The sequence below is a fragment of the Pempheris klunzingeri genome, chromosome 8 (genome assembly GCF_042242105.1).
Source record: "Pempheris klunzingeri isolate RE-2024b chromosome 8, fPemKlu1.hap1, whole genome shotgun sequence".
Taxonomy (NCBI): Eukaryota; Metazoa; Chordata; class Actinopteri; order Acropomatiformes; family Pempheridae; genus Pempheris; species Pempheris klunzingeri.
In genome coordinates this window covers 22,464,752-22,492,598 of record NC_092019.1, presented here as the reverse complement: position 1 = coordinate 22,492,598, position 27,847 = coordinate 22,464,752, and the positions used below count along the sequence as shown (strand labels likewise).

The following is a 27,847-nucleotide window of genomic DNA, read 5'->3' as shown; positions in this document are numbered from 1 at the left end:
TCTCTGTAAATCAGCTTTCAGCAAGTGAGGCCAAGGTGCGGGAACTGGAGGGGGCTCTGGCGAGGGAGCGGGACCTGATGCGGCGGCGCTTGGAGGATAAAGAGCAGGAAATGGCTGAGATACGCAGTCGGATGCTGCAGCAGCTGGACGAATACCAGGAGCTGCTGGACATCAAACTGGCCCTGGACATGGAGATTAATGCTTACAGGAAGCTGCTGGAGGGAGAGGAGGAGAGGTGAGGTTGTTGTAAGACTGAAGCTAGACTGGAAGGGAGGGATCACTAACAAGAATCACCATAAGGCACCAAGTCATTACTCTCTACTGACTGCCAATCAAGCACAGATCTGCTGAAATTAGCAAACACTGTAGTGAGTAAACCACTTGGAATGACCACAGTCATACATGCAGACATTTCAGGCTTCCCTGTCCACATATCTTTGTGTACTTTTGGTCTGGAGCAGTTTTTTCTTTTTCTTTTTTGGGACATTTGACTTCAGTAAAGGAAAACCTTAATGTCTGCAGCATTCACTGATACAATAGTGTGCTTACCATTTGGTTGCAACAGCCCCCATGGGCAAAGCGAGTGCCATAAAGAAGACATTTTTCCAGTTAGGTTTTAACGAGGCCGAGTGGCCTGCACAGAGCGCTGACCTCAACCCCATCCAACACCTTTGGGATAAAGTAACACTGACTGTGAGCCAAACCTCATCGCCCAGCGTGGGTGTTGGTATGAATTTTGGAACGAGGTGTTCACCAGCCACATATGGGTGTGATGTACAGTTGTCCACATATTTTTGGCTATGACATGGTTCTATTTCTAACTCAAAGGAGCTGGATAAAGCTAATGTTATACTCTGTCACTGCACTTTGACATTAAGGTGCATGTGTTTTGTAGATCACTGGAGCAGATTACAGTAGCTGTGGGTAAGAGTGTCAGAGCAGCGAGGATGGGACATAAAAAGGCACTTTGTGAAACCAACAACTGTTAGTCGACTGTATCTGCATGTTACTCTGCCTGCCTTGGTCTATATCTATGATCCAAATCTTTTCCTCCCTCTTTCCTCAGGCTGCGTCTGTCACCCAGCCCTCCACCCACCAAGGTCACAGTGACACGGACCTCCACCTCAGGCCACGGCCACACCAGCCGCCTGCTCCACTCCGCCACCACTGCCTCCAGCAGCCGCAACTCCTCCGGCACAGGCAGTACCAAGAAGCGCCGCCTCAATGACAACGACAGCGAGACCTCCAGCGTGGCGGGGGGCACTGTGACCAAGACCCGCATTAGCCAGCACGCCTCAGCCAGCGGTCGCATCACAGTGGACGAGGTTGACCTGGAGGGCAAGTTCATCCGTCTCAGCAACAAGGCTGACGAGGTAAGTGACTGCGTCTCTCAGCTGGCTTTTTAAAGACCCTTCAACCTGACTTAAAGTGATTTCACAGCACTGAGACCACGTCCAAAAAGGCGATAATGACAGCCTGCTAAGCTCTGACTCCCTTGTTCCCTTTTCAACATACAAAAATACACAGCCGGAAGGTCGGCAGGTCACTCCCCGGCTCCTCTCAGTCAGCATGAACCCCTACTTTCTCCAACTTGTCCAGCTTGTATACATCTTCAGTGTGTGAAAGAATAGTCTCCAACTTAGATTCCTCCTGTATGAATGATGTAATGTAAAAGCGCTTTGAGTAGTCGAAATGACTAGAAAGGTGCTATACAAATACGGACCATTTACCATAAAAACAGTCATTTAATTAACCAGCGTATGGTCTTGAATAGCACTCGGCCATTACTTTTGATGCCACTATGTATTCTACTAATGTATTCTACTCATCTTCAGCATCTCGGTTTTATTTTCAAATGTTCTGTCCCATCCTTCATCTCTCCTCCCATGTCTCTCATGCAGGACCAATCTCTGAGCAACTGGCAGCTGAAGGGACAAGTGGGTAATGCCAGCCCCATCCTCTACAAGTTTCCTCACAAGTTCACTCTGAAGGCTGGAGGAACTGTCACCGTAAGTGACTTAGTTTTCTAGATTTGTCTCTTTGTTAATCTTTCTAATGTTAATCACACTATTGTTTGCCTACTCATATAGGTACCGATGTGGAATAACTTCACTCTTCACTCACATGAACACAAGAATAAGAATTTGTTCAGCCCTACTTGGGTACAGGTTTTGTCCTGCTTGTATACATGTTCACAGTCACACCAAAGACTTAAAGTGACATTACGGTCTCTGGGCTGCATACAGCATGTCCTACATCATACTGAGTCACAATGTGTAACCCTTGGTCCTCAGACCATTTCTCATCATTATTATCAGGGGAGTTGAAACGTCCCCAAGCTCTTCATCCTGTCTTTACCTCTGGACACCCAGAGCGTCCTCACATAAAGCATGCTGAGTGTGAAGGACTCTGAGGACTCTCAGGTCACCTGAGCATGGCAGTGCACAAATAATGCGTTCCTTCATGTCCAGTACATTTCTACCACAGGTACTCGTGCGTGAGTCCCTGTTTTGTTTGAATCGTTCATGCACACAAGTATGCGGGTGACATAATTCACATTCTTGCCAATCCCTTCACACTGTTTCGTTGATCGACAGGTGTCACTGAAACACCAAGGAAAGTGTCAGTGTGCCAAAATGCAGGAAAGAAGAAAAACAATATATAAATATATATATATATTTTTTAGAAAAAAAGCAAAAGGATTCCTCTTTGAAATCTTTAATCCACTGTTTCTTTTTTCTGTCTGTCAGTAGCAGCTCAATGATTATTAGTTAAGTTGATGTTCTGTTGCTAATTCTGACCTTTGACCCTTGCAGATCTGGGCTGCATCTGGCAATGGAACGCACAACCCCCCCACTGACCTGGTGTGGAAGACCCAGAACTCGTGGGGCACCGGCGACCTCCTGCAGACCACCCTCATCAGTGCCAACGGAGAGGTCTGACTTCACCTGTGTTCGTTTGAGCCCGTCGCACATTACTCATCCTTTTAACTGCGGTAACTTAATCATTTTGCTATTTAATTCACCGTCAGGAAATGGCCATGAGGAAGGTGACGCGCACCCTGTTCCATGATGACGACGACGATGACATGGTAAATTCCCCCTCTTATTATTCAGCAAATGTGAAAACACAGCCATGAATTATGCATCAGGAACAAGTCAACTCTCAGCTGGCAGTGACTGCAGCGTCTCCCAGTCGGGTGTTAAGTGACCCACTCTGTTCTGTCGCCCCCTGCAGGGAGCTCACAGCACGAGCGGAGCAGAGAACGAGTACAACCTGAGGAGCCGCACTGTGATCTGCGACTCCTGCGGGCAGACGTCTGACCGACCCTCAGCTGTTGGCAGCAGCGGGGGGCTACCTGAAGGCCTCGTGGGACATTCCTTTTTCATGGGCACCAATGAGCCCCGACAGGTATTGTACACTTATGTTACAGCATAGAACAGGAAATATAAAGTGAAGCAGCACTGTCTTATTTTTTTGACAAAAAGTTACTTAATATGGTTACTGATTAAAATAGTTTAAAGATTACACCAGTAAGCTATTGTAGAACAGACAGTAGAGAAGGATTTGAAAGCACAACACCTCTCATTATTGCGTGTTGGGCTGGCCCGCTGTGCACTGTGGGCAACACCAGCAAATAATTCCAATTAAATTAGTGCTAATTGTATGTGTACCAATAGAGCATGGTTTTATTTTTCTGTTTAATTATGACCAAATTATATCTGTCTTTTGAGGAAACGTCTCAGGAGATTATCTCAGTAATTATTGGAGAAATTACGGATCTGTAAAACAAAGCTTTGCCAAGAAACCATGAAAAATGCATGTGCAACTCAACATTATTGTTCAAATAAAGAAACCACACAATCACCTGTGTCCATGGGGAAAAAACTGGTTAGAGCTACAATAATAGCAATATTTAGTCACGAACAAATTAAATACTAGATTTTACTGAATTACACACAATTACAGAAGCAGTGCATTGCACTTTTCTGTGGATGCATGTTGATTTACTTGAAAAAGAAAACAGTCCATTAAAAAATAAATGGAATCAGTGATGTGAATGTTCCAAAAAAAAAAACCCAGTGTATTTTTTAGGTTTGGTGTATCCCTCCATATTTCTCCGTATTTACCGCTGCGCCATCACTTTCTCCTTCAGGGCCGCGGCAAGCCGGAGAACTGCTCCGTCATGTAGAAACCAGACGGCACCTCACCTGAACCCACCGCCTCCTGTAGCCCACAAGGGAGAATAATTTCCTACCGTTGGGACGTTTGTCTTTATTTTTTTATGATCTTGTCTTATTTTGTATTCAGATTAATCTGCAGGACAAATTTGCTTTGAGGTTTTGGCAAAGGGCACAGGATTTTCATATTCAGCTTTTGAGATTTTTTGTTGTTCGTATATTCACATTACGTTATTGCATGTGTGCTGTGCTAATGCTTGTATTGTATCCTGCTCCTCTTGCACACTTACACACACACACACACACACACACACACACACACACAGAGCTCCATTGACCAGTGCTTCGATCCGAGCCGGGGTTTCACATTTAATGGCCAGGCTGTCAACACTGAACACGCACAGCTAGTGAACCCTGTCAGGAACAAGTCTCTACAGCCATACAGACGACAGGAAAATGAGTCCTCTCTGGTTGGTTAATCATGTTTATCGCCCATCAAATAGATCAAATCTTCATTTAAGATGTTAATTGTGATGTTTACAATTGGAACATATTTTCCTTGGTTCTTTTTTTAGAACAGTGTTGTGCTATTCTTCTATGCTACAGAGAAAATACATTTTTTTGTTTTTTTTTCCTGAAATGACTATGTTTAAAAAGTCAAAGAAAAGTAAGCCAAAGTATTCAAACGCTCAGGGTGCTCAGCAGGGTTGTTTTTTTTCACCTTAAACGAACATGTCGTAGTAAATTTAGATAATGTGGCTGGACAGCTATGGTGCACACAGAGAAAATAATTATTTGAGATGAATATATTTTTTTCTGCAATTCACAGCTGGAGCTCAGAGAAATGCATGTGGTTATGTTTTTGAACGTGAGTTGAAATAAGGAACTACTGTTCGCTGGATAAGCTGAATGTACTGACTAAATGAGTCACATGTGTATCTCAGTTTGACGTACATTTGAATATGTCGCCTTATTTGTCTTCAAAGTAATTCCAAAGATGTATTGTCATGATGGTGGGAAAATGTGTCATTGGTTTTCTACCTGGGGAACTATCAGGGATAGGTACTTATGTTTTCTTTACCTGGTGCCATATATATATATATATAGTATATATTTATAGGATTTATCATTTTATTCCAACAAATTATAATGCTGCTGCTATTTGTAGAGTTCAACAGCAGTATTTTGAAACATTTTAACCAGCTTTGTTACAGATTAGAAACACAAATGTGCCTTTAGAGGACCGAAAATAAAACATCACTGTTCTTTGCACATTTGCCTCATATCGCAGTCTTGTGACTGTCAGCTGTCCTCTGGTTTGTGTTGCTCCTCAGAACTGGTCATAAGGGCTTTCTTTTCTTTTCTCCTCTCCTCAAAGCTCACTGGCTTTGCATATCCCCAGGCATGATTTTGGGATCTGAGTAGGATTGTGGGGTTTGTATACTTAGTGACTTTGGCTTCTTGCGCTGCTTTTACTGAGAGCCTTGCCAAATATGTGCAGCAGGTAGATTTGTACTGTAGTCTGGCAGCTTAAGTCATTTATACTGCAGTGAAAAGCATATCATAGCATTTATGGAAAATACTTGATTGCTGTTTTTGTTAAGTTCCTTTTTTCTATTTTACACAATAGATGGTGTTTGTGCCACATTAGATGCTTTTTTGCCTTACATAGATGACTGATTGTGACACTATGATCCCCAAAGTGCCTTAAAAAATCTATAGCAGTTGTTAGTTAAAGAAATGGCCAGCTCCAAAGATGTTTAGTATTTGGCCACTATGACACAGATTCAGAAGACTTAGCATTTATCTAGTTTGTAAACGTAAGAGACACGATTCCTGTGTGTAATATATGAAGCTGTGGTCTGAGTCAACAGATGATTTAAAGCAGGCAGGTCCAAACTGTTCCACAAAGGGCCGCGTGGCTGCAGGTTTTCATTCCAGCCAATCACGAGCACCCCTGATTCGACTAATCAGCTGTTTGACGACTGAGATCAGCTGACTAAAGGAGTGGAGCCTGATGTGCTGCTGCTCAGCAGGAATGAAAACCTTTGTGGAACAGCTTGGACTTGCCTGATTTAAAGGATGCGGTCAGGGTTTCTCCGAGACCTGTCTGACTGACTGTAAACCAGAAAGAAGCCCCTCTTCTTGTTTTAGTGTTTTCTTAAGAAACAAACAGCTGCTCTGTAACATTTGTATGCAATGCTGTTTAAGCTGATGAAGAGAAAAGCCATCTCCAAAACCAGATCCAAACCACAGATGTGCTTTATGTGACACTCCTGAGAGGCTTCTGTGAAACCCTGGACCCTCCCTGTTAAGGTCATGAGTCATTTGAAGGACTTGAGGATTTAAATGTTACTGAAAGGGATTTCTTGTTTTGAGCCTTTCATGCCAAAGTTGTAATTTGCATGAAGTGGGATTTATGTCCTTTCTATAATAACGATGTTATGCTGTTGCCTTACAGAAAAGCCATGTGTTCAGTCGATGTAATGATTTTTTTTTCTTCTCTAAAGTAATGAGTAAAAATCTTTTTTTTTTTCCAATGACTGAGTGACTGTTGTAGTCATTTCCTTCATATAGAACATTGTCTTACAAAACCACAGATGAAAAGTGCAGCCATTTTTATTTACATTATATACACATGTTCCCATGGTTACATTCAAAAAATATATGGCCATACATAAAAAAAGCTGAAGCTCTACCCAAAACTATAGCATTTAAAGTACATTCGTTCTGGTACAAAGGGTTTCTATGTCTCACTGACGGGACGGTTCACTTCATTTGTTCCACATTTTACACAAAGCAAACACATTGCAGCATTTTTGATATTAAGGCAACACAAGACTTTGCTTGATAAAAAGTAAACAAATATTGACGTAATTACAAACTTAAATGTCGGCCTACAGTTTTTTTCCCGCACTGTTTTAAAACATTCTGAAGCAAACTAACTGCAATAGTTCACATAGATGTAAATACAGCTTCGACAAAAAGATTTATCACCCATATTAAAATCCTCGACATGTTGTTCCCTTTAGCAGTATGTAGTCTGATAGTTTTGGTTTTATGTTGTCCTGATTTTATTTTATATTTTATATTGATTTTATATATATTTATATTGTTGTGCCTCCATCCCAATAACATGGAGGTGAACTTTATTTGTGGTGCTCGCAGCACTGAAAATCACAAAGAAGAAAAAGAAAATCACAGACTATCACTTTCTACATATACAGCAAGGATTTAAAGGGTAAGTTCAGCAATTTTACACATCAAAGTCTGCTTACAGGTCTTAAAGGAAGGACTACTACGCATGTTTGAAATCCGATCAACGGTCTCAAGTGATGTCACTTGAGTCGGTTGGGGCTGAAAATGAAAAGAAACATGCAGACGTAGTGAAACAGGTGAGCTTACAGAGCTCTGTCTCTGCTAAACTAGTGGTTCGAGGTGACATTGGCTGCTACTAGTAGAACACACCTGAGTCTTCAACCTGTCTGCAGCCTAGTTGCATTGTGGGTAATGTAGTCATGTTTAGACAAAGAAGAGGAACACATGGATTTAAAAAGATGTTACTTCTGGTTCTGCTGCATTGATTTCCAACCGTCCATCATGAGTCTGATAATGTTATAGAGGTGCAATTAGTAGAGCACGTTAGTCTTTAATTCATTTAACTAATTATTTTTTCAATTTTTGGTGAGTCAGCCCTTTAAATACCACATCACGACAGAAGTTTCTGTAGGACCCTGCACTGACATTCTTAATGCTGCTTTGGCTTGGCTTGTACAATATTCCACCGCTTGATGATTATCTTTCACAACATGAACAGTGTTCATGCTTACACTGAGCTTTTGGTATGTATCACCAAACAAATGTATCTTTGGCCACAAAAACCCATTGAAAACATAATCCTCTCAAAAAAGAGCTGTTCTTCTACATTAGTGTGAAGATAACTATATTTATGTATATTTACAAAGTTTTGGTCTGCTGGTTTGCTTAAACAGGACAGGTGTATCAATGTGTATCTAAATGCCACATTTGGAAAAGACAGTGATATGAATAGAAATAAAAATGCTGTTCATCTTGGTGTTCAGGTGGGAAAGAAGTCTTTGGTACTTTGAAACAACCCGACGTCTCTGGATTCCTGAAACCCAAATATTAGCAATAAAGAAACAACATTTTTCAATGTCTCTGATGAAAGACAAACACAGGAAGGATTTCTTTGCACCCTTTTCATCTCACCACCTTTGTCTCTTTCCTTCTTTCCTTCTTTGAGGGTGATGAGGCTTCTTGATGAGAAAATCCAAAGGTCAAAGTTCATCCGAAGCTGCCTCTTAAAACACTTGGATTTTAAAAATGTAACGTGTGAATTTAACCACAAAGGCAAAATAAGAGCTTAAAACAATGTCTGTATTAGTTACTTTTGACGATGAACACAGAAGAATACTTGAGTTCTGATAAACGGGGCCTTTTAAACATGCACAGCAGCTGATCGGTCGCCAGCAAAATGTGTGGAAATCTTCAATTACAGCATATATCAGTGAGTTCAAACCCATAGACATTCCCAAGTTGCTGCCTCCAACCGTGAAGTCCTCTGGTGTATTTTTTCCCATGGGGGGGTGAATGCAGCTGAAGCCCCGCTGGCGTTGCCACAGTCTGCCTTCCTCACCACAGCCTGCTGGCTCTCCAATCTGGATGACAAGTCTGCCACGGTGAAGCAAGTACCACTTTGTCCCACAGAGGGGCAGTGTTCAGTTGAAAGGTGGGGGGGGCATCCACAGTAAACAATAATTCCTTGGTGGGACGGACGCCTCGCCGCTGCACTGTGAGTGGTCCACAGCTGTGATTGTCAGAAAAGAGCCTAAAGTTAAGAAACTTGCTCTGCTGCTGGGACTCACTAAGGTGTCCTCCTGGGGGAGGGGGGTCGGCGCACCGGCGGCAGGTCGTAGTGTCCCGGGATGTGGCTGTTCACAGGGAGGTCGTAGTGGCTCTGGGGGTCCTCGTGTGGTGCATGGCCGAGGGAACTCTGACGCTCTGTGGGGGGAGATGAACGGCACGCTGAGATAAACAGACACGAAGAACTGTTTATGCTTCTGAAGGCAAATATCCCACCTCCTATTCCACCACATTCATTTTATAAAACTTTTCGATGTTTTGTTTTTTTAATGTCAACAATGTTGACTTTGAATTTTTCCAGTAAGAAATGATCAAATTTCCATGTTTCAGCACCTGGTTTGATCACTTTTCTTCCTGGTGTACTGCACAGTAACAGTACTGAGACTGCTTTGTATTGGCTCGGTTGATGAAAATCTTTTTTTCATGCTTCTATTCCGTTCTTGACTCAGACTGGTCGGTCCTGAGATTTCTTAGAGGGTTTGGTGTATACTATCTGATCACACCAACTGTGTGACAACTACATTAGTGTATTTACATCTATTTATTAAATGTGTAAATGGTGCTAAATGCTTAAAGTAAAGTAAGAAATTACTGAGCATTTACTGTAGTTAAATGAGGTCATATTGCATTTGACTTCAAAAGATAAAAAGCAAATAAAGCAGATAAAAAGGACTTTAATGCACTGAATACATTCTGATCCCAAGACGTTTTTTACTCCGGAGTCCATTAACAAGGGGCAAAGGCTGATATCAAGCCAGTAGTTCCATTAATCTGAGGATCTGATTCTCCTGACCTCAGATATCACTAGTTTTCCATCGTCATTTAAGAATCTGACTTCATGTTGATGTATTACTGCTGTCTAGATTCTAATTCCACGCAGGACTAATAAAAGAACGACCTGAGATGCACCTTTTCCCTCTCGCCTGCTCTTCCTCTTCCCATCAGTGTCTTAACTTCACTTCTGTGTGAACATGTGAATTCATCAGACTCTGGCTTCTGTCAGAGCACAAATCCTGTTCTAATGTTTGACTCTAAAAGAGTCTTGATGAAGTCTCAGCTTTCCCAGACGGGTCACCAAGTGTGTGTTTCACCATAAACTGTATAAAAGAATTTCTAATGACCAGCAGGGGGCGACTCCACTGGCTGAGAAAATGACCCTACTTCTCCCTTCATTCATTACCTTTATTAACACTTTCCTAATGACATCATGGTCTCTGCCAAAACAGCATGATGTTTATTTTGTAAATTAAAGTTCATTTGGAGTAAAATAGACGATATGAAGGGGTATGCTTTAGAGCCGGACGACCTTGTGATTAACCAATCAGAGGCAGGTTATGTCTAGATGTAACCAATCAGAGGCGGGGGCTTCAACGGGGGTCAAATTCCAAACTCCAACCAGCAGTCCACAAACCAATGGGTGGCATCACGATGGCTAAGTTCACTTCCTATATACAGTCTGACCATCAACAGAAAGATATTCAACAGCTATTATGATAATCAACTAACTGTTGAAGTAATTTCCTTATTCCAGCTTCTAAATTAGGAGAATTTGCAACTTTTCTTAATCTTATATGACGGTTCGTTGAATATTTTTGCTGTTTTGGACAGTTTTTTGGACAAAACAAGAAACTGAATGGCAGCCAGTTTACAAACCAATCAATAAAATAATCAGCAGATAAAGTGGCAATGAAAACAATAGTTAGCTGTATTCCTACAAGCCTGATTATGATGAAACTCACTTTCACTTCTTCTCATCCCCTTTAAATTCTTCCCCATGATGCCTGACTATCCCTCTGGCTCACAGGAACATGTAACATGACTCTTGACCTGATCTTTGTCTTGTGACGCTGATGATGAAGAAGGTGACGTTATCTGCTCACCTCTGCGTAAGGTGGCCGTGTTGAACGGTGGCGGGCTGATCTCAGTGTACGCTCGCTCTCTGGGCACGGCTGACTTCATCTCCATGTAGCTGCTCTCTGGGGGGCAGAAGGGCAGACCCGGCAGGTCTTTGATGGTCGCGTACGGATTCTCGCTGTTCAGAGAGCTGCTGCTCACGGCCACCGTGTCCTTCAGCTCTGTCACCACACAGAAAGAAACGGGACAGACGTAAAAACGCATCTGAAGTGCGTGTGGAGAGTCAGAAAGCAGGATGTGTAGTTTGGGGTTTAGCTTTAAAGCATTTTCCAAGATTTTTTTATGAGTTCTGAGAATGACTGAGGAAAGTTTGGGACCTTTTCATCTCAGACGGTTCATGAACTGTGAATAATCTAAATCATTTTTATGAAACCAATGATGTTTCTAACATTTTTCTGGCGTAGCTATGCTGGTGTTAACCAGGTATAATTCTCATCACATTTATCATATTAGTTTGAATGCTAACATTTGCTAATTAGCACCAAACACACAGTACAGCTGAGGCTGATGAGAGTGTCATTTGTTTTGCAGGTACTTATTCATAAACCACAGTATGGGACAAATTCAAATTTCGACCTGATGATGGAGCTAGATGAAAAGCCAGGAGAGGAGTGATTACAATTCAATGTGTGAACCAAATGTGATGGAAATCTACCCAATAGTTGTTGAGATACTTCAGTCTGGGCCAAAGTTATGGGCCGACCAACATTTCCATCCATGGAGCCACAAATGCTGCCAGCATGGCTAAAAATAATCACGGGTTATAGTTTCCTTTATGGGTGTAAGACAAAACAAATCTATTTTAAAAAATCCAAATCATACGTTTTGAACATTTATGCAGCTAATGATCATGTGATTGTATAACTTTATCACCTCACATCACCTTGCTGATGTAGTTTTGGTGTTCCTACTTCTATATATTTCACAGTGTGAAAATAGGGTGACAAACTACCTTTGTTGTAATATTTTCCGAGGCTGGCACTGTAGCTGTAGCTCCGGTCGATTCCAAAAGCTCCTGTAAACAATAAAAGACAAATCTGGCATCTTTGTTTTCATTTATGGCGAACTAATCAAAAGCACATAAGCTGCTTTGGAAATCTGCAAAATCAATAGCAGGTGAGTCAAAGCTGGCAATGCGGCTATCACTTTTTATGAAGTCCTTATTGTTTTATAGTCTCATATCAAATGTGCATTGTTAACTAAAGTGATTTTCTGTCCAAAGGAAACACGATGGTCGATAAACTTTGGTGTATGGTGTCTCAAAGAGAACTTTCTAACTTTTCTCTTCAGCTGCATTTCTCTGCCCTGAATTTTTAAATTTTGACTCCCTCTGTAAGCTTGTTACATCTTTTGAAGGCCTTAATCGATACAGGTATGTTTTACACTAAGGCTGCTGGTAGCTGATATTCTCTGGTGGTATTCAGTGTCTTTAAGAATGATTATTTCACTGTTAAAAGCCTTAGACAAATTCAGTGTTTCCCCCTGAAAGATTGGTCAACACTTAGCCAACTCTTGGACACTGACACTTAGAATAAGGAAATGCTTCTAGGTGTGTTAGCAGAAGGATGCATAAACAGTGCATTGCAGGTTTAACAGATGATTTTATGTAGCTGTGGTCAGGAGGTAAGGAAACCAACTCCTTACTTTTATTGGCCTGTAAATGTTAATTCACTCATTTCATTTTACTGCATTTGCTGCGTGCTTGTCTCCACTGCAGGGATAAAAGGTAAAGAAACTGATCCTGGATGTGAGTCACACGGTGGAGAGTCACCCAGACGGACCTGAGTCTTTGCGGGGCTCGTGGTGTTTCCAGTCTGCAGGCAGAGTGGCGTTGCTCTCGACCCCAAACAGGCCCCGTCTCTCCCTCTCCATGTTCTTCACGCTGCAGAACAGCTGGTTGTTGGTGTTCTGCATGGCAGTAATAAACCACATCAGAAATCATCAATGCAGCGAAAAAAGGTAAAAAAAAAAATACTTTTGAAGTGAAGTAACTGCAGTTAAATGTAGCAGTGAAGAGCTGTGACTTATTGGGTCAACATTTAATGGCTTATGGCCCTGAAGCTGTTGGTGACTGGATGAATTTCATATTCGTCCCAGAGTTGCACTACAGCTGCTAAGTGACGGAGTGCACATTCACCTTGATGGTGCGGTCGTGGTTGTTGGGGAGGTGTGGCAGTGGAGGCCTGTTCTGGCTCAGTGTGTGGTAGCTGGGGTTGGAGTAGTAGTGGTGGTAACTGTGAGGAACATCTGGAGGCCAAAACAAACACATGGAATCACGTCTGCAGCAATTAAATTACCTCAAGGGGCAATAAAATGCATCTCTGTGGAACACTCATTACATAAAAGCAAAACAGAACAACTATAAAACCATCACAATATAATGATAATTAGATTTGAGGATGCTAAATATCCCCAGAAGACTGTGACAGTGACTGTGGCAGATTTACCACACTGTCACTTGTTATAAAGTCTAATTCATCATTAACTTATGAAATCATTTCAGTCATTGCCACTTAAAATGCCAGACACTTCATCTCCAGTTTCTCTCTAGTATTCATTAAGTCTACTTTTGAAGGCTACCAAATATGTCTGGCTGAATTAAAGGGAAATGTGGATGAAATAATATAAAATATAAATTTCCCTCTTTTGGTTTTTTGATTCTTTCTCTCAAAGGAGAACAGAGATCGTGATTTACAGAGCAGATAAATATGCCGAAGCGGACAAAAAATGTTTTATTCTAACCTGGGACGGCGTACTCAGAGTTGACTGTGTGGCTGGTGGAGAAGGAGACGGTGGGCGTGTTGCTCTGCTTGTCCTTCTGCCTGCGGCGGTACAGCAGCAGCAGAGCCAGCAGTAAGACCACCAGGAGCACGAGCACGACGATGCCGCCTATGGCCCCCCACGACTCCCTCTCACCAGGCGGGAGTGGAACCATAACGCTCCCTGACTGCTCAGATGAGTCTGTCACACGGGAGGTGGAAAGGATCAGGTTAATAAGATGTGAGGCAGATTGCTCTCAAGGTCAGTCTGTTAGCTCCTGTGCTCGTGGGAAAACCTCTGTGTATCTTTACCTTGTTGACAGTCGTCTCCTCCACTTTCACACACGCAGTCTCCAGTGAATCGGTCACAGATGAGGCTGGACGGACAGGAGCAGGTCTGAGTACAAAACGGACCAAAGCGTCCTGGACTACACGCTGGAAAACACGAGGTTCAGATGACATCCACGCATCAGACACATGGAATGTAAATGTGTTTTCATTTATCTGTTGAAATTTATTTGGGTTGAACATCTGGAGAAATAGGAAACGGCTGTAGAGCTGCAACATTTGGCTAATTATTCAAATGGTGTTGACCGACCGAACATTATTCCTAACAGTCTTAATCATCGATTAATTGTTTCAGTCAATAATACCAAAGTCCTCCAATGTGAGGGTTTGCTGCTTGTCAAACACGATTGTATGTGAATATCTTTGGGGTCTGGACTGTTTAAAGTAATATAAAATAATCAGTAATTCAAATACATCACCTTGAGCTTTGGGAAATTATTGTCATTTTATTCAAATTGTTAGCCCTATAAGATCATACATTTTCTAAGCCAAACAGTAACACTAAAGAGGGCATGCCTCACCTATAATACCAGTAAGTTAATAACACTTGGATGTTATGGTGTAATAGGTGCAGCAGTCTGTCGTTTTCCTCTCTCAGCACCATATTTCATGGTAGTAACTGGGACATTTCACTCCAGAAAATCTCAGTTTTCTAGTCGCTGATGTGATGTTGCACTCACCTATAGAGCAGTCAGTGGCGGTCCAGCCAGGCAGACACTCACAGTGACCGTCCCGGGGGTCGCACGTGGAGTTGTTGGCACAATTAACGCACACTTCAGAACACAGTTTGCCATAGTAACCAGCTGGACAAACTGTAAAACACACAATGCCATACAGTGTATATAATTACCTGCAGATTTCTTTAACATATACACCACGTGTTTATGCATTAAATGAGCTTGGATGATTTGCACAATCATACATAATTATTGATGTTAATACCAACCTTGATCACAGTTGGCTCCAGTGTATCCAGGCAGGCAATCACACTCTCCTGTCACATGGTGGCAGCGGTACGACTGGCCACAGGACGGGCATGACATACTGCACTGGTCGCCATACATACCAGCTCTGCATTCTGGGAGACAAAAGGAGTGAAAAGTGAGCCAAGGCAGATGCTACACAGAACATCCAGTACACTTCTGGTTTCGATCCGATCTGATTTTAGCTGCACGCCAGCTGACTGACAGCAAGACTCACTGTTCTGACAAGTGACTCCCCAGTAGCCTGGACGGCACACACATGCTCCAGTTTCCCTCAAGCATGTATCACTGTTGGGGCAATGCTTGAAACAAGTCTGGTTACAGTGGCGCCCCCACAGGCCCTCTGAACATGGCACGCTACAGCGAGAACCTAAAGGGAAAAAAGGGAGAGTGGATCTCAGTGTGTTGTAACAAGTATTCAAACACTTTATTTAGGTAAAACTGGCAAAAACACAATGGAGATAGACTCCATTTTCCCACACTCCATCCAGAAAGTCCTGCATTCATAAATTAAATTCACTAAAAGTAAGCAAATGTAAGATGTTTTCAGCTAATGTACTTAAAAGCAGTCAGTATGAAGAATGGTTCCTTTCAAAGTTTCAAGTATCAATGTAATAGTAAGTGATCTCAAAGAACCAGTGGTTTTGCATGTTTGAGTCCATTAAGTACACATTATGTATACTTTGTACTGACTGATTCTGTTACACCGACCACTCTCCAAAGCATACCATATGTCTGATTTACTCCCATCAACCAGGACAACAATGACTTACAATCACAGCGCAGCTGCTAGCAAAGACTGTTTTAAAGACTTTCCAGACTGCTGCGTTTAATGAGCGGCCAACATGTAGGATCTGTGCGTTGGCCGCCAAACAGCATTATATTCATGTGACAAAAGCAAAATTGAAAAAGACAAATGATAGGCAAATAGAGACAATGTGAGGATGAGAGGATAGTGTGAGTTACAATTTCTTGCTTTAAAAGACTAAAGTGAAATATAAAATCTTTGTCTTTGTAGCTTCCACGAACGCACCAATGAGGAGAGGTTTCATAACGGTCCTTGGCTGCATCATCAGTACATTTCAAGTACAATTTCAACGTATTTTTTGTGGATGAGTACCTTTACTTTTGATACTTTGAGTACTTTTAACCAATAGTACTTTAGTACGATTTTGGATGCAGGACTTTTAGTTGTATTAGAGTATTTTCATATTGCTCCTTTTACTTAAAGTAAGGATCCAAATAGTTCTTCCAACACTGAAGGTGATAATCAACATGAAAAAACAATAAAAAAAATCTTTTTCTATGTTGGGCTGCCTATCCTTCACAGCTAAAAGGTTCTGATGGAGTAATGTAAAGTCCTTTATGTCGGAGTCGGACTCACAGGGAGACAGACTGGTTTAAAACCTGTGGCTCACTTCGTTCTGTTGGACCAGACTTATCTGTGGAACCAAAGCCAAGCTGGCAGCGACACCAGGAGGACGTCATCACTTACCCGACCAACCTGGCAGACAGTGGCACTCCCCGGCGGTAGCTTGGCAGCCGTCGGCATGAACACAATCACACCTCTTCAGGCAGCCTGGCCCAAACGTGCCCATCTGCACATGTGAACAAATGCCAATGGGCAAAGAATTGTCAGGGGAATCTCTTCAGCATTGGGCCAGCTCAATCAGAGTCAGACAAAATACTACACTGGCAGTGTGTTGTTGTATGGACAGCCTGGTGGGTTGGCATGGCAGAGACAAGAGGGGCACACGTCCAAAACGCAGATTAAAGCATACAGAGGGTGAGGTAAGGGATGAAAAGCTGGACAGCATTTCTACAGACTATCCAATCACAACTGACATGTTCTGTATAATTATCACCCTTATGATTTGTGCATTAGTCTTATCACAGACAGCAGTTCATTAGTCTCCTCAGTTTCACATCGAATAAACATATAGTACTTTTCTTCTTATCTTCTGCAGCTTGTATTATTTTACAAAATGACATGTGTTTTCACGCAGTGCTGTGGCTCGAGTCCAGGACATTTTCAGAAGAAGTGGAGGGATTAACACGTTAAAACTGATCTGTTCATGCACCCCTCCTCGTTTCATTTTTTCTTTCATTTTACCCCATTTTTTATTTTATTTAAGTATATATATTATGTATATTTTATTAAAGTTTTATTTAATTTATTGAGCATCTTGTGAGCGTGTCTAAAGTGTCTAAAAAAGTGTCTATCGGGAATAAAAAAGTTAGATCTTAATGTTTTATTTGCAGTACTGACAAAAGTCTTCATGACACTAGCTAGAGGCTGGAGGTTACCCACAGTTTACTAAATGTGCACAGTGATATGTATAGTACAATTAGTGGGTTTCTAGAAATACAATTTTTTGTTGTGTTTGACATGTCAGTTTGCCTCTTTACCACTTCATAACACAAATTAGTCAAGCTATGAAGCCTCATATCCGGACTTTTACCGGGCACGGCTGGTGACAGAGCGCCCCCTGCCAGCCGGCTGTGCAGGCACAGGATCCATCTGCAGGATTACATTTTGCCCCGTTGGCGCAGTGGCAGGTGGCGTTGCATCCTGGGCCCCAGGTTCCCTCAGAGCAGGGGGTGGAACAGTCTGGCCCTCGCCAGCCTGCAGACACACGAAGGGCCGTCAGCCATGTTTGATTGGTTACATGAAAGTTATTTCACCAGTTCTGATTCAGCCTGTCAACATGTCAAGTGTAGACCTCCAGGTCATGAAACATTTCCTCCTTAACAGTGAACATCTCTGTGTGAATTTTTTACCCTCTTTGCAGAAACAAGTCCCATCAATGGGCGAGCAGTCGACAAAGTTTTCACAGGCGCACTCCAGGGAGCAGTTCTTGCCATAGGTGCCGCTTTTACATGGATTCTCACAGTGAACCCCCTGGAATAATAATTAACAATATCAACCTTTATAATAAACCCAGAGGAAATCATGAAATCCAAGAAATCATGCATTAAAAATAGGTAATTAGATCTGAGAGCTACTTGTTAACCTCGAGCACTCACCGTGAACCCAGGGGCACACAGGCACTGGCCAGTGGCGCTATCACACACCCCCCCATTCACACACAGACAGGGCTCCAGGCAACCATGACCGAAGAAACCGTGAGCGCAGGTTTCGTTGCAGAACAGCCCTGCCCACCCTGGCTGGCATGTGCACTCTCCTTTCATTGGGTGGCAGCTGGACAAATACAAATGCAGGTAAATATGATGAAATCTTTACAAAATACAAAGAAATAGTAAGAAAGTTTTTTTTTTTTTAAAACTGCAGCAATGTACTTTAGAGAGGTGGATGCTGATTTTAATCATTTCATTCAGTTCTGTTCAAATATTTCATTTTTTCCCAAAGCCAAGTGATCACATCACTGTTCCATGCACTCAAACACTTGATTCGACAATGGTGATTCAGTATAGTGTTTGAAAAAGTTTTGTTTTTTTGATATAGTCATTTTAGACAAGCACAGCTGTTCTAACGTCACAAAATAGTGTCACTGCTGGTGGAGCCAGTAAATCTGAGGACAAATTATTGAGGCTAATTAGCAAACACCCACACAGGTGTTTCCCCCCCCACCTGGACAGGAGCGGTTGGAGAGGGAGGGAGATATCAATCAAACACCACATAGCCTAGTGACCACAGGTAAGAGCGGGGAGCAGAGCTAGCTACAGCGTCATGAAGCCAACTGACTTGTGACTTGGGAATTTCAGCTCTTAGTCCTGTCCAGAAGAGGGAGAAACACCCAAAGCTGCAGCACTCGGCAGAGTCGACTGCTCCTAGTCGTTTTATGGACACAGGTGGCAGCAACAAGCTCATCAGGCCCAGCGGCACCACAGTTTACTAGGTAACATTTTATGCTTTATTAGAAGTGTGACCTACTCGAGAGGAAAGTCTTGATGAGGAACTAATTTTGTAAAATATTTGAGCAAAAGTTCCAACCTTCAATAAAAAGCAGTGCAAATCTGAAACTACTGAGCTAAGGTCCAGTATCTAGCTAACTGCCTCCAAAGCAACTTCAGAGAAATGTTTGTAAAGCCCTTCTTCTGGTCATGTCTACATGGCATCCATAGATTTGCGTGTGTTATTTCTTCACTGTCATTGTGTACTCTAACCCAAACCTAACCTTAACCATAAGCTACCCCTAAACCTAACCATAACCATAAGCTTAAACCGAACCTCAACCCCTGACCTTAATCTTGTGAAAATGATGAACATAAGAGTTGCCAGCTAGACAGAACCCCCCCCGTTCTTCTTCTTCTTCTTCTTCTTCTCCTCCTCACCTGAGTGTGTGTTTGTCCTGGCAGAGACAGGTGCGTTCACAGTGCATGCCGTATTTGCCGGGGCTGCACATCCTGTCCCTGCAGTGTGGACCACTGAAGCCCGGCTCGCAGAGGCAGCCTCCATCGATGTTGTAGCAGCGTGCACCGTTAGCGCAGTCACACACGCCTTTGCAGTCCTGACCATAAGTGCCTGCAGCACATTCCTCATTACACCTGAGGGCCAGAACACAGAAGGTTGCACAGATGCACAAAAGAGCTGGACAAAGAGAAAGTAACACACAAGTCTGCTGTTGATTCGTACATGAACCATAAACCGAATCCAAACTTCCATATTGTATTGTGGTGAGCCCATCATGATGTCAGGCAAGTCACGCAAACTGACATCAGCGCACAGTATGCTCGCGCTGAGCAACTCCTCTCGATTGTAATGCTTTAACACGAACTGTATGAGGACAAAATACCAAAACAAGATTCTCCAGTCTGGATACAACACTAAGTTTAAGACAGCAGTTCTGTGTTTTGAATGTCTCATGCAGCCACATACACACCTGTTACCAGTGAAACCTTTAGCACACTGGCACTGTCCAGTTTCAGGGTCACATTTTCCTCTGTTGTGGCAGACACACTCCTCCGCACAGTTTGATCCAAACCGTCCCTCTGGACATCGCTCCGTGCAAACTGCACCCTGCAGAGACATGGAAGAAGTTCAGAGATTCGCCATTACAAAAGAGAATGGAATGAGACAGCAACATAGCAACTTTACAGTTTACGCAGCTACACATAAAATAATCTGTTAGTTTGCTCTGATGTAATCACAACCATGTCTTCCAAAAACAAAGAAACCTCACAATGAATTTTTCACATTAGTGGAAAACCATTCATCTGCGTGTCTCCAGAGAGGACAGAGCGCCTTCAAAACATTTTAGACATAAGTCAGTGTTAAGAAAAAGAGACCACTTGTTCAGAGTTTGGAGCCAGCTGGATGAAACTATAGCACATGAGCTAATTCATGGTCTGGCACCCTCCACAGATAACATGGGGGGTCAGTGTCAGTGCAAGCTTGAACTTGAAAACGTACCGTCCATCCAGGGGGACAGTCGCAGATCCCTTTGCCCCTACAGATGCCACCATTCTGGCAGGGGCACCGTGCCTGGCATTTCCTGGGACACGCCTTCTCACAGCTGGGGACAGGATGGAGTGGATGCTTAATAATGATGCTTAATGGACCACTTTAGTCAAAAAACCCTCCATGTGTCCTGGGACATTCCTGAGGACTTAAGTAAATGTTTTGTTCTACAGTAAAAGCACACAGAGTGTTTTTATGGAACTGGTTATTGAAGCATCAGCAAACAGCAGTGTAAAGTAACTAAGTACATTTCCTCAAATACCGTGCTTGAGTACAATTGAGTATTTCCTTTTTCTGCTACTTTATACTTGTACACTATTACAATTCAGAGGGAAACACTGTCCCTTTTTACTCCATTATATTTATGTGATAGCTTTAGCTACAAGTTACTTTACAGTAAGTAATTAAAATGTGTTGCACCTTTAACAGCTGCACCATTTACAACAATGCACCATTGCGGTACTGTAACTTTTACTGAAGCAAAAGGTCAGAGCTTCTTTCACCTTTGAACACAAATGGTGAGATATTGATGTCACCACGTTGATAGCTTAAACATTTTTGTAGCTCTAGAGCGCTTGTTAACAGACAAACTGGCTTTTCGTAGATAACATTTAACAGCTCATACAGCCCCTTCATATCCTCTGAAACTACTTTGAAGAAAAGCAAAAGAAAAAAGGAGCGAGCAAGAAAAAAAATGAACAGTAGCTGATGATTATTCTAAGTCTTGGCATTGCAGCAGCTTTGTGGGAATCATCAGCACGGTTGGAACGTGCCTTCGACCAATCAGACTACTTGGCTGAAACTACCTGCTGTACAATTCAATGTTGGGGTATTATATTTTCTAGCACACCCTTGAGGTGAACTAACATGGACAGACTTTACATGTACACAATTCATCAAGGAGCTTTATCCAATCATCAGTGTTGCCAAGCTGCGTTTTTTATTTAGCCCAAAGAGTCGTGCTTTCAAATTTGGCAGTAGAAGAGTTTCCACTAATATTTAGTTGGGAAGAATTTTCATTGCTTACTCATCCTCAGGGGCATCTGAAAAAACAGGGCGTAACAGATGACTCATGGATTACAGTGTAGTACACCAGGGTCTTTTCTTTCCACCTTACAATCGAGTTAACTTGTTAAGTACTGAGACAAATAAAGATTATGAAGTAAAGTATAATGAAGTGAGGTGTCAAGTGTCTCCTAAATTAATTAACTGACTGTTCATGCTCATGAAAATGCTCATACCAAAAGGAGATTGTGTCAATTTTAGCTACACTGGCTGCAAGACTCCATGACAGTCAATTACTCCACCGGTTTGGTTCAGATTCAAATATCTCCACAATATTGGGACAGATTGCCATTAAAGTTTGTAAATCTAGTAAACTACTGACATTCCCAGCAGTCAGACTTACCCTGTGTTAAGTAGTAATTAGAAACTGTTAGGAGGCTACACTTCAAGTGAGCATGGTAAACATGATACCTGCTATCGTATATTAGCTTGTTGCATGATCACTGTGAGCATGTTTGCATGCTGATGTTAACATTTAGCTTAGAGCACCACTGAGAACAGCCCCCCAGAATCACTCGCATGGCTGGTGACTTATTGAGTCTTTGTAAAGCTACTTGCCTCAAATCGATCCTTGAGGGACGAATAAAATGTTTTATCTTTAATTGAAAATGATCTGTGTCTAATCTATCATTCAGAAATGCTAAAAAAAAGGGGAACAAAATACTATATCCATTTTGGAAATAAACCATTTCAGTCAATGTTTTTCTCTGTTTACAAAATCAATATAGCACTTAATAACACGGGCTCTCATTTTAATATCTATTTATTCATTTTTGTGTACTCACAAAGTCCCAGTGAATCCATCCCGACATATGCACTCTCCGGTTGCTCTGTCACAGGATCCTCCAGTCCCACACTTGCACCTCTGCAGACAGCCCTTCCCGAAGGTGCCTGCTGGACAGGACTCCTCGCAGTAGCGTCCAATGAACCCCGGAGGACACTGACACGCCCCCTTGACGGGATCGCAGAGAGCTCCGTTCTCACACCTGCACTGCTGACTGCAGCCTGGACCCCAGTGTTTGTCATCGCAGGCTGAAAGGTAATAGGACCAGCTGTTATTCATTGATTATTTATGAAGAATATTGATCCAGACTATGCTGTTTAGCCAAGACGTTGAAACTAATTCTTCTGATGTATTCAATCAATGCTGAATTTAAAAATGAATTGTGACTTTACACTTTTGGTTTATGAGATTTGCTTTGTATCTTTCTTATATCTCAATCTGCAAACACAACCATCTGAATTTTCATTCACTTTTTGCAATTTATTCATCCAGATATTTTTTTTCAGTACAGCCACTACTCCTGTTGTTAAACAGCTACACATATTCACAACAGGGAGGTTCTGGCTTCATTCTGGTTCATTGACCACATTTTCCAATGACATAAAGGGGTCCGCTTCCAGTAATACGCCTGCTACTCTAAACATTGAGTCAAACCTATTCTGCAATGGTGGAAATTAAATAAAAAAAACACTGAACCAAAATAAGATTACGCTTGATTAGTTTAACTTGGTGCAAGTATGGTGATTTTGCGTTAGTTTTGTTTTTCCTCATTCAATTTTCCTCCCATACACTGTGGCGTGCACTTACAGCAATACATGATGTCATGAAAAACAAATAAACAGAAGATCTGATTTCAATTCAAAGCGTTCAACAGCTGAGAGAAGAAGAACAGAAACGGGGGAGGAAGAGTGCCTGGGGAAGACATAAAGTACTGACTCTTCCACACATTACTGTGGCTCTACCTCCAAATCCTCCCGTTTAGCACTGGAGTGTTATATTACCGACAAATAATTTCGAACTGGCAGGGAGATTTGCATGGAGCTCACAGGACGGACGAGTTTTGAATGGTTAATTTTACAGAAGCCCGACAATCGGCTCCAGTGGGTCAGCATGCAGTGGAGATTCACACAAGGTTTGGATTTCAATTCATGATGAAGAGATCTCGGTCCACGGGGTCGTGTTATGAGAACCCAGATTAGTCATGGATGCATTCTTCAAATTTCTCATCAATAACTTTGACTGTCTTGGACATTAGACCTCGTCGAGAAAATGCGATATCCAATAGCACTGACGCAACACATGGATAGGCATCAGTTATCTTCTCTGGAGCTAAAAACCATTCCAACAATTTCATGCTGACCTCTGAATCATCTTTTTTGTGGAAGCAAACACACATTCGTGCACAGAGTGCAGCAAAGTTTGAGCTACACGTCATGTGTATCCGGGTTCCCAAAATCCCCCCACCACCTTTAGTCTCTGCTGCACATATGCCCTGCCACAGCTTTGAAAAGTACAAGGACTGCTTTGACAATAATTACACAAAGGGTAGAGCAGAGCCAAATTTGGCCTGGAGCGAAGCACGTTGCCATGGCCTGTAGTGTTTATTGCACTAACTTCAAGCAGGACCCTTGCCTCTCTTGTTTAAATGAATCATAACTTCACTTGTTCTCTGTGTGGGCATTGGAGAAGGGTTCTGCTGCAGTGTGTCATGTTGAGTAATGAGAAACTCAGCTGGACCAGTGATTATGTTTACACAGACATTCTCCAGGAGAGCAGGGGAGATTTGCTGAGGGGTCTGCATGGCTGTCAGCGTCAGAACTGTGGGCCAATACATTCAGACATTTGATGAGTGAATGGGGCAATTTACCAGATTTGACGTTACATTTTTGAACAACCAGCTGGCAGCTGCCAGGCCCTCCACTGACCAACATAAGAACTCCTCCCATCTGTTTGTTTATCTGCAACAGACATCCTCTGACAACGCAGTGTTGCTGAGCTTCATTAAATACTCTTGCCTTAACTTAGTGTGTCTCACTTTAAGTCATTTAGCGTAATGACAAACACTGATCAACCATTCATGGCTGGTTTTCCCTCTGAGTGTTTGCATCTGTGCATGATGGTTCAGTGACCTTCAGCATGTTTGATTATTTATCACAGACACAACAAAATAAAGTGGCCCTTAAGTGCAAACCATAACGCTTTGGAAAAACCACTTTTTGGCCACCCAGACACAAGTTTACAAATCACAAAACATGACGTTTTCCTTAACAAATAAACAAAACAAACAAAAACAAAGCGATATTATAAAATGACCAAACTGCTGTTCCCCATAACTTCCAACCAGACTAAAATGGAGCATTGTTGGTTTGTCAGTTTATTTTGTTTACTGTCGTTGTGGTTTTTCTTTTCTTCTTTTCTGTTTTCCGAAACACTGTTGAAGTATGCACTTCCACAGCACAATACGGCAACATTGTCCTACAAGTCCCTGCTATTTAAGTTGCCAAGACAATTCACATCCTGAGTTGAACAAGTGAAAAATCATGACACCAAATCATAGGTGTACGCTTTAAAGTCCCTTAAACAAACACCTCTGAACTGGGGATGTCTTGTTTCCACTACTTTGCAAATTATTACTGAAATGAACTGCAGAATAAAGTGATGGTAGAGTCATTTATCTGAGGGTTTTAGGATCTGCCAAGTAATATTTTGGATAATATGTGTTGAGGTCATCTTAAGTTGATCCCAACAAGAGTTCCTAAATGAATAAAGCTTAAGTGGATTTCTGTGGTGGAGATATGAATATCAAAATGGCCTCTACAGTAATACAAACCAGTATCTGTAATACTGCCTGCATCAAAACCCACTGACTGACACACAGTTCAGAACTCGCATCTCTTGACTCTTTTTTTTTTTATGAGGAATGCACACTGTTATGGTGGGAACATTCTTCCTTTTCCCCTGACAATTGTCCAAGCGGTGATTTGGGTTTTGATTGCATCCAAAGTCCACATGATCTCTTGGGCATGCAACCAGTGCCCACCACTTGTTTTTGATTTCAGCTCTCTGCATCCCTTTATCAGAACCTGCTCTGAAACAAGGCTTACGTAATTTTCTAGCTCCCAGTAAGCTAAGTAACATTCCTGTCCTTCTCGAAGAGGATCGAGCACACTTCTCCCTCCTCTCTTCTATCCCCCATATTCATTTGCAAACAGTTGCAAAGAGTGCTCAGTATGAAAACCTCAGGCCCCTCTCCTCTTTCCCATAGTTAGATAGCTAAACACACAGGCATCCAGGAAGTGTCAGGGCTTATTCTGCCAAAAAGACTCCATTATAGGACGATACAGTGGAGCCAAGGCTGGAGAGAGGGGGAGGAGGAGGGGGAGGAGGGGGAGGAGGAGGAGGAGGAGGAGGAGGAGGAGGAGAAAAAAGAGCAGAGTGAACGAGTGAAAACAAAGAAGAAGGGTTGGGGGAGAGTGTAAGGAGAGATGGAGAGAACTGGGCCATGCAAGAGAGAGAGAGAGTGGGGTAACATTTTCCATTTCCCCTTCCCATCATCCCCCTGTCAAGACATCAACCGCTACCCGTTAGAGCTTAGTCCTTCTCTCTGCAGAGGAATAGGGGGAAAATGGAGGAGGGCTGTGTACTATTGACCCAGCTGACTGCGTTGAAACGGGCTGAAGGTAGTGGAAAACTTCATTTCAGTGAGGGGAACAGCAGCCCTGCGAAATGTGGTTCTGGTTTCACACTCCACTTTGTTTGAAAGATCAAGTTTAAGGAGATTTCAGTCAAGACAAACAGGGTTAGACTCACTGCTCTGAGTTTGTGCCTTGAATAACTATTATATAACCACTTCTGCTGACTTGAGTTTTGTCATAAAGGGTAAAAGGAGCAGGTTTAATGTGTCTGTCTTAACTCTTTTTTATTGAGTATGAGTACTTTCAGTATATCATACTGTATTTAACTTTTTGCTCTCGTGCTATTTAGTTACATATTTGTTGGAGTTTGACTTTCAGAAGTTTCCACTTTATTACGCTTGATTGCTTTATCCCTCTTACTTTGGAGCACTTGTCAATGTTACTAAGGAAAGCTGCTCCAGCTATTATCATTATTAGCAATTTGATGACCAGTAACTATGAGTGAGAGGTGGAGGTGCAGCTCCTGCCGGTCTAGTAAACTGCTTTCTGGACTGAGGCTGACATCAATGACTCAGTGCTGCGCATGCTGTAATGCTCCCTTGATGTTTCCATTGGACAGGCCGTCTGTGTGTGATGGAGTGTATGTGAGCATCGGCCACTTGACTAATGGCCAGTTGTCATTTCCTGTTGTGTATGTGAGGTTTATTTTTTTGTGTATGCGCACCTAAGAGAGGGAGAAAGAGGGAGAGAGAAAGCGATGTGGAAGAAACCAAATGAGAGACGGTGAGGAAATGTCTGCGAGCGAGAGGAAAAGGCTTATTCATACCGCTGGAACAGTCGTCGCCTCGCCAGCCTCCCTCACACTGGCAGCGGTCTGGGGCGACACATCGACCGTGGACACACTCCTTGGTGCAGCGAGCTGTTGACGAGAAACGCCCTCCATAAGAAACACACAGACCCAGCTTTGTAGAGAACCGTCGCCTGAGGGTATTCAGTGGATGACATGCAGCCAGGTGAAGCTGCTGCACAGCACAGAGCAGATTCTATAGGACCCCCCTTTTTCTCATGCACCCCCACAGTCCATTAAGATGAGCTCAAGCAGCCCTTCGTCAGCAGCACCTGCCATGTTCCAAATCTGCTGAATCAAACCAACATCTAACACTGAAAGTGGATATTGTTACAATAATTAATAGTTTTTCACTCAGGACGGTAATCCAGGATAGTTTGTGTTTAGACTTGGTCTCTGTTCGTCCATGCCCTCTGACACTACATACAAGTTTTTTGATCTGATGTCCTTATCAGCAGAACAGCATCGTCTGTGTGAGCCTTCCAAATCCGTAACAGTGGTTGAGTTTTGCTTAGATTTAGGTGCAAAAGCAATTTGCTTGGGTTTAAGGAAAGATCATGTTGGGTTAAAGGTTGTTACATTAGGGAACCCCTAAAATAAGAAACCCATCATTAACTCTACAGTCTTTCCATATGCACACTGGTAACTGCATTTACCAGTTACCCCTCTGGAGTCGAAGTGCGCTTGGTTGTTAATCACTGGTATTATCACTAAAGTCTATCAGCCCAGTGAAAATCAGTAATACTTTGAAACGTCTCCCTGTGTAATTCAGAAGGGCTTTTCTGCAAGATTAAACACCAACTGTAAATTCACTTTATCTACTTAAAATATAATTCATTTTTCCTTCTACACAAACTTCGTGTGTCATGTTTATGTAGTGTGTGTGTACGTGTGTGTGTGTGTGCTGCTTTTTCAAATGTGAAGCTACAGATGTGCTACAGAGATGTGCACTATTATTTTCACTAAAGACCATATGTCTGTTTAATCTATTTCAAGAGTGCACAATTGCAATCAAAAACCTATTT

General features: G+C 42.4%; 2 protein-coding genes across 3 annotated transcripts in view; one reads left to right on the top strand and one right to left on the bottom strand.

Moving 5' to 3' along the window:
* The window catches only part of lmna (lamin A), a 29,492-nt gene extending 22,771 nt beyond the window's left edge, over positions 1–6,721 (top strand). For both annotated transcript variants that reach the window (XM_070835006.1, XM_070835005.1), the window contains exons 7-13: positions 15–235; positions 1,067–1,373; positions 1,902–2,009; positions 2,817–2,936; positions 3,032–3,091; positions 3,238–3,411; positions 4,157–6,721. In XM_070835006.1, coding sequence (XP_070691107.1) covers positions 15–235; positions 1,067–1,373; positions 1,902–2,009; positions 2,817–2,936; positions 3,032–3,091; positions 3,238–3,411; positions 4,157–4,192 — 1,026 coding nt within the window. In that variant the 3' untranslated portion in view covers positions 4,193–6,721. The remainder of the gene's footprint in view (positions 1–14; positions 236–1,066; positions 1,374–1,901; positions 2,010–2,816; positions 2,937–3,031; positions 3,092–3,237; positions 3,412–4,156) is intronic.
* A 63-nt stretch (positions 6,722–6,784) lies between these two features.
* pear1 (platelet endothelial aggregation receptor 1) overlaps positions 6,785–27,847 on the bottom strand; it is a 45,944-nt gene continuing 24,881 nt past the window's right edge. The window contains exons 5-23 of the mRNA XM_070835485.1: positions 26,802–26,894; positions 22,342–22,588; positions 20,444–20,546; positions 19,914–20,050; positions 19,366–19,578; positions 18,097–18,271; positions 17,851–17,971; positions 17,532–17,695; positions 16,565–16,667; positions 15,287–15,439; positions 15,033–15,164; positions 14,767–14,898; positions 14,051–14,173; positions 13,722–13,940; positions 13,117–13,226; positions 12,761–12,887; positions 11,932–11,994; positions 10,946–11,140; positions 6,785–9,203 (exon numbers count right to left, since the gene is read on the bottom strand). Coding sequence (XP_070691586.1) covers positions 9,067–9,203; positions 10,946–11,140; positions 11,932–11,994; positions 12,761–12,887; positions 13,117–13,226; positions 13,722–13,940; positions 14,051–14,173; positions 14,767–14,898; positions 15,033–15,164; positions 15,287–15,439; positions 16,565–16,667; positions 17,532–17,695; positions 17,851–17,971; positions 18,097–18,271; positions 19,366–19,578; positions 19,914–20,050; positions 20,444–20,546; positions 22,342–22,588; positions 26,802–26,894 — 2,747 coding nt within the window. The 3' untranslated portion in view covers positions 6,785–9,066. The remainder of the gene's footprint in view (positions 9,204–10,945; positions 11,141–11,931; positions 11,995–12,760; positions 12,888–13,116; positions 13,227–13,721; positions 13,941–14,050; positions 14,174–14,766; positions 14,899–15,032; positions 15,165–15,286; positions 15,440–16,564; positions 16,668–17,531; positions 17,696–17,850; positions 17,972–18,096; positions 18,272–19,365; positions 19,579–19,913; positions 20,051–20,443; positions 20,547–22,341; positions 22,589–26,801; positions 26,895–27,847) is intronic.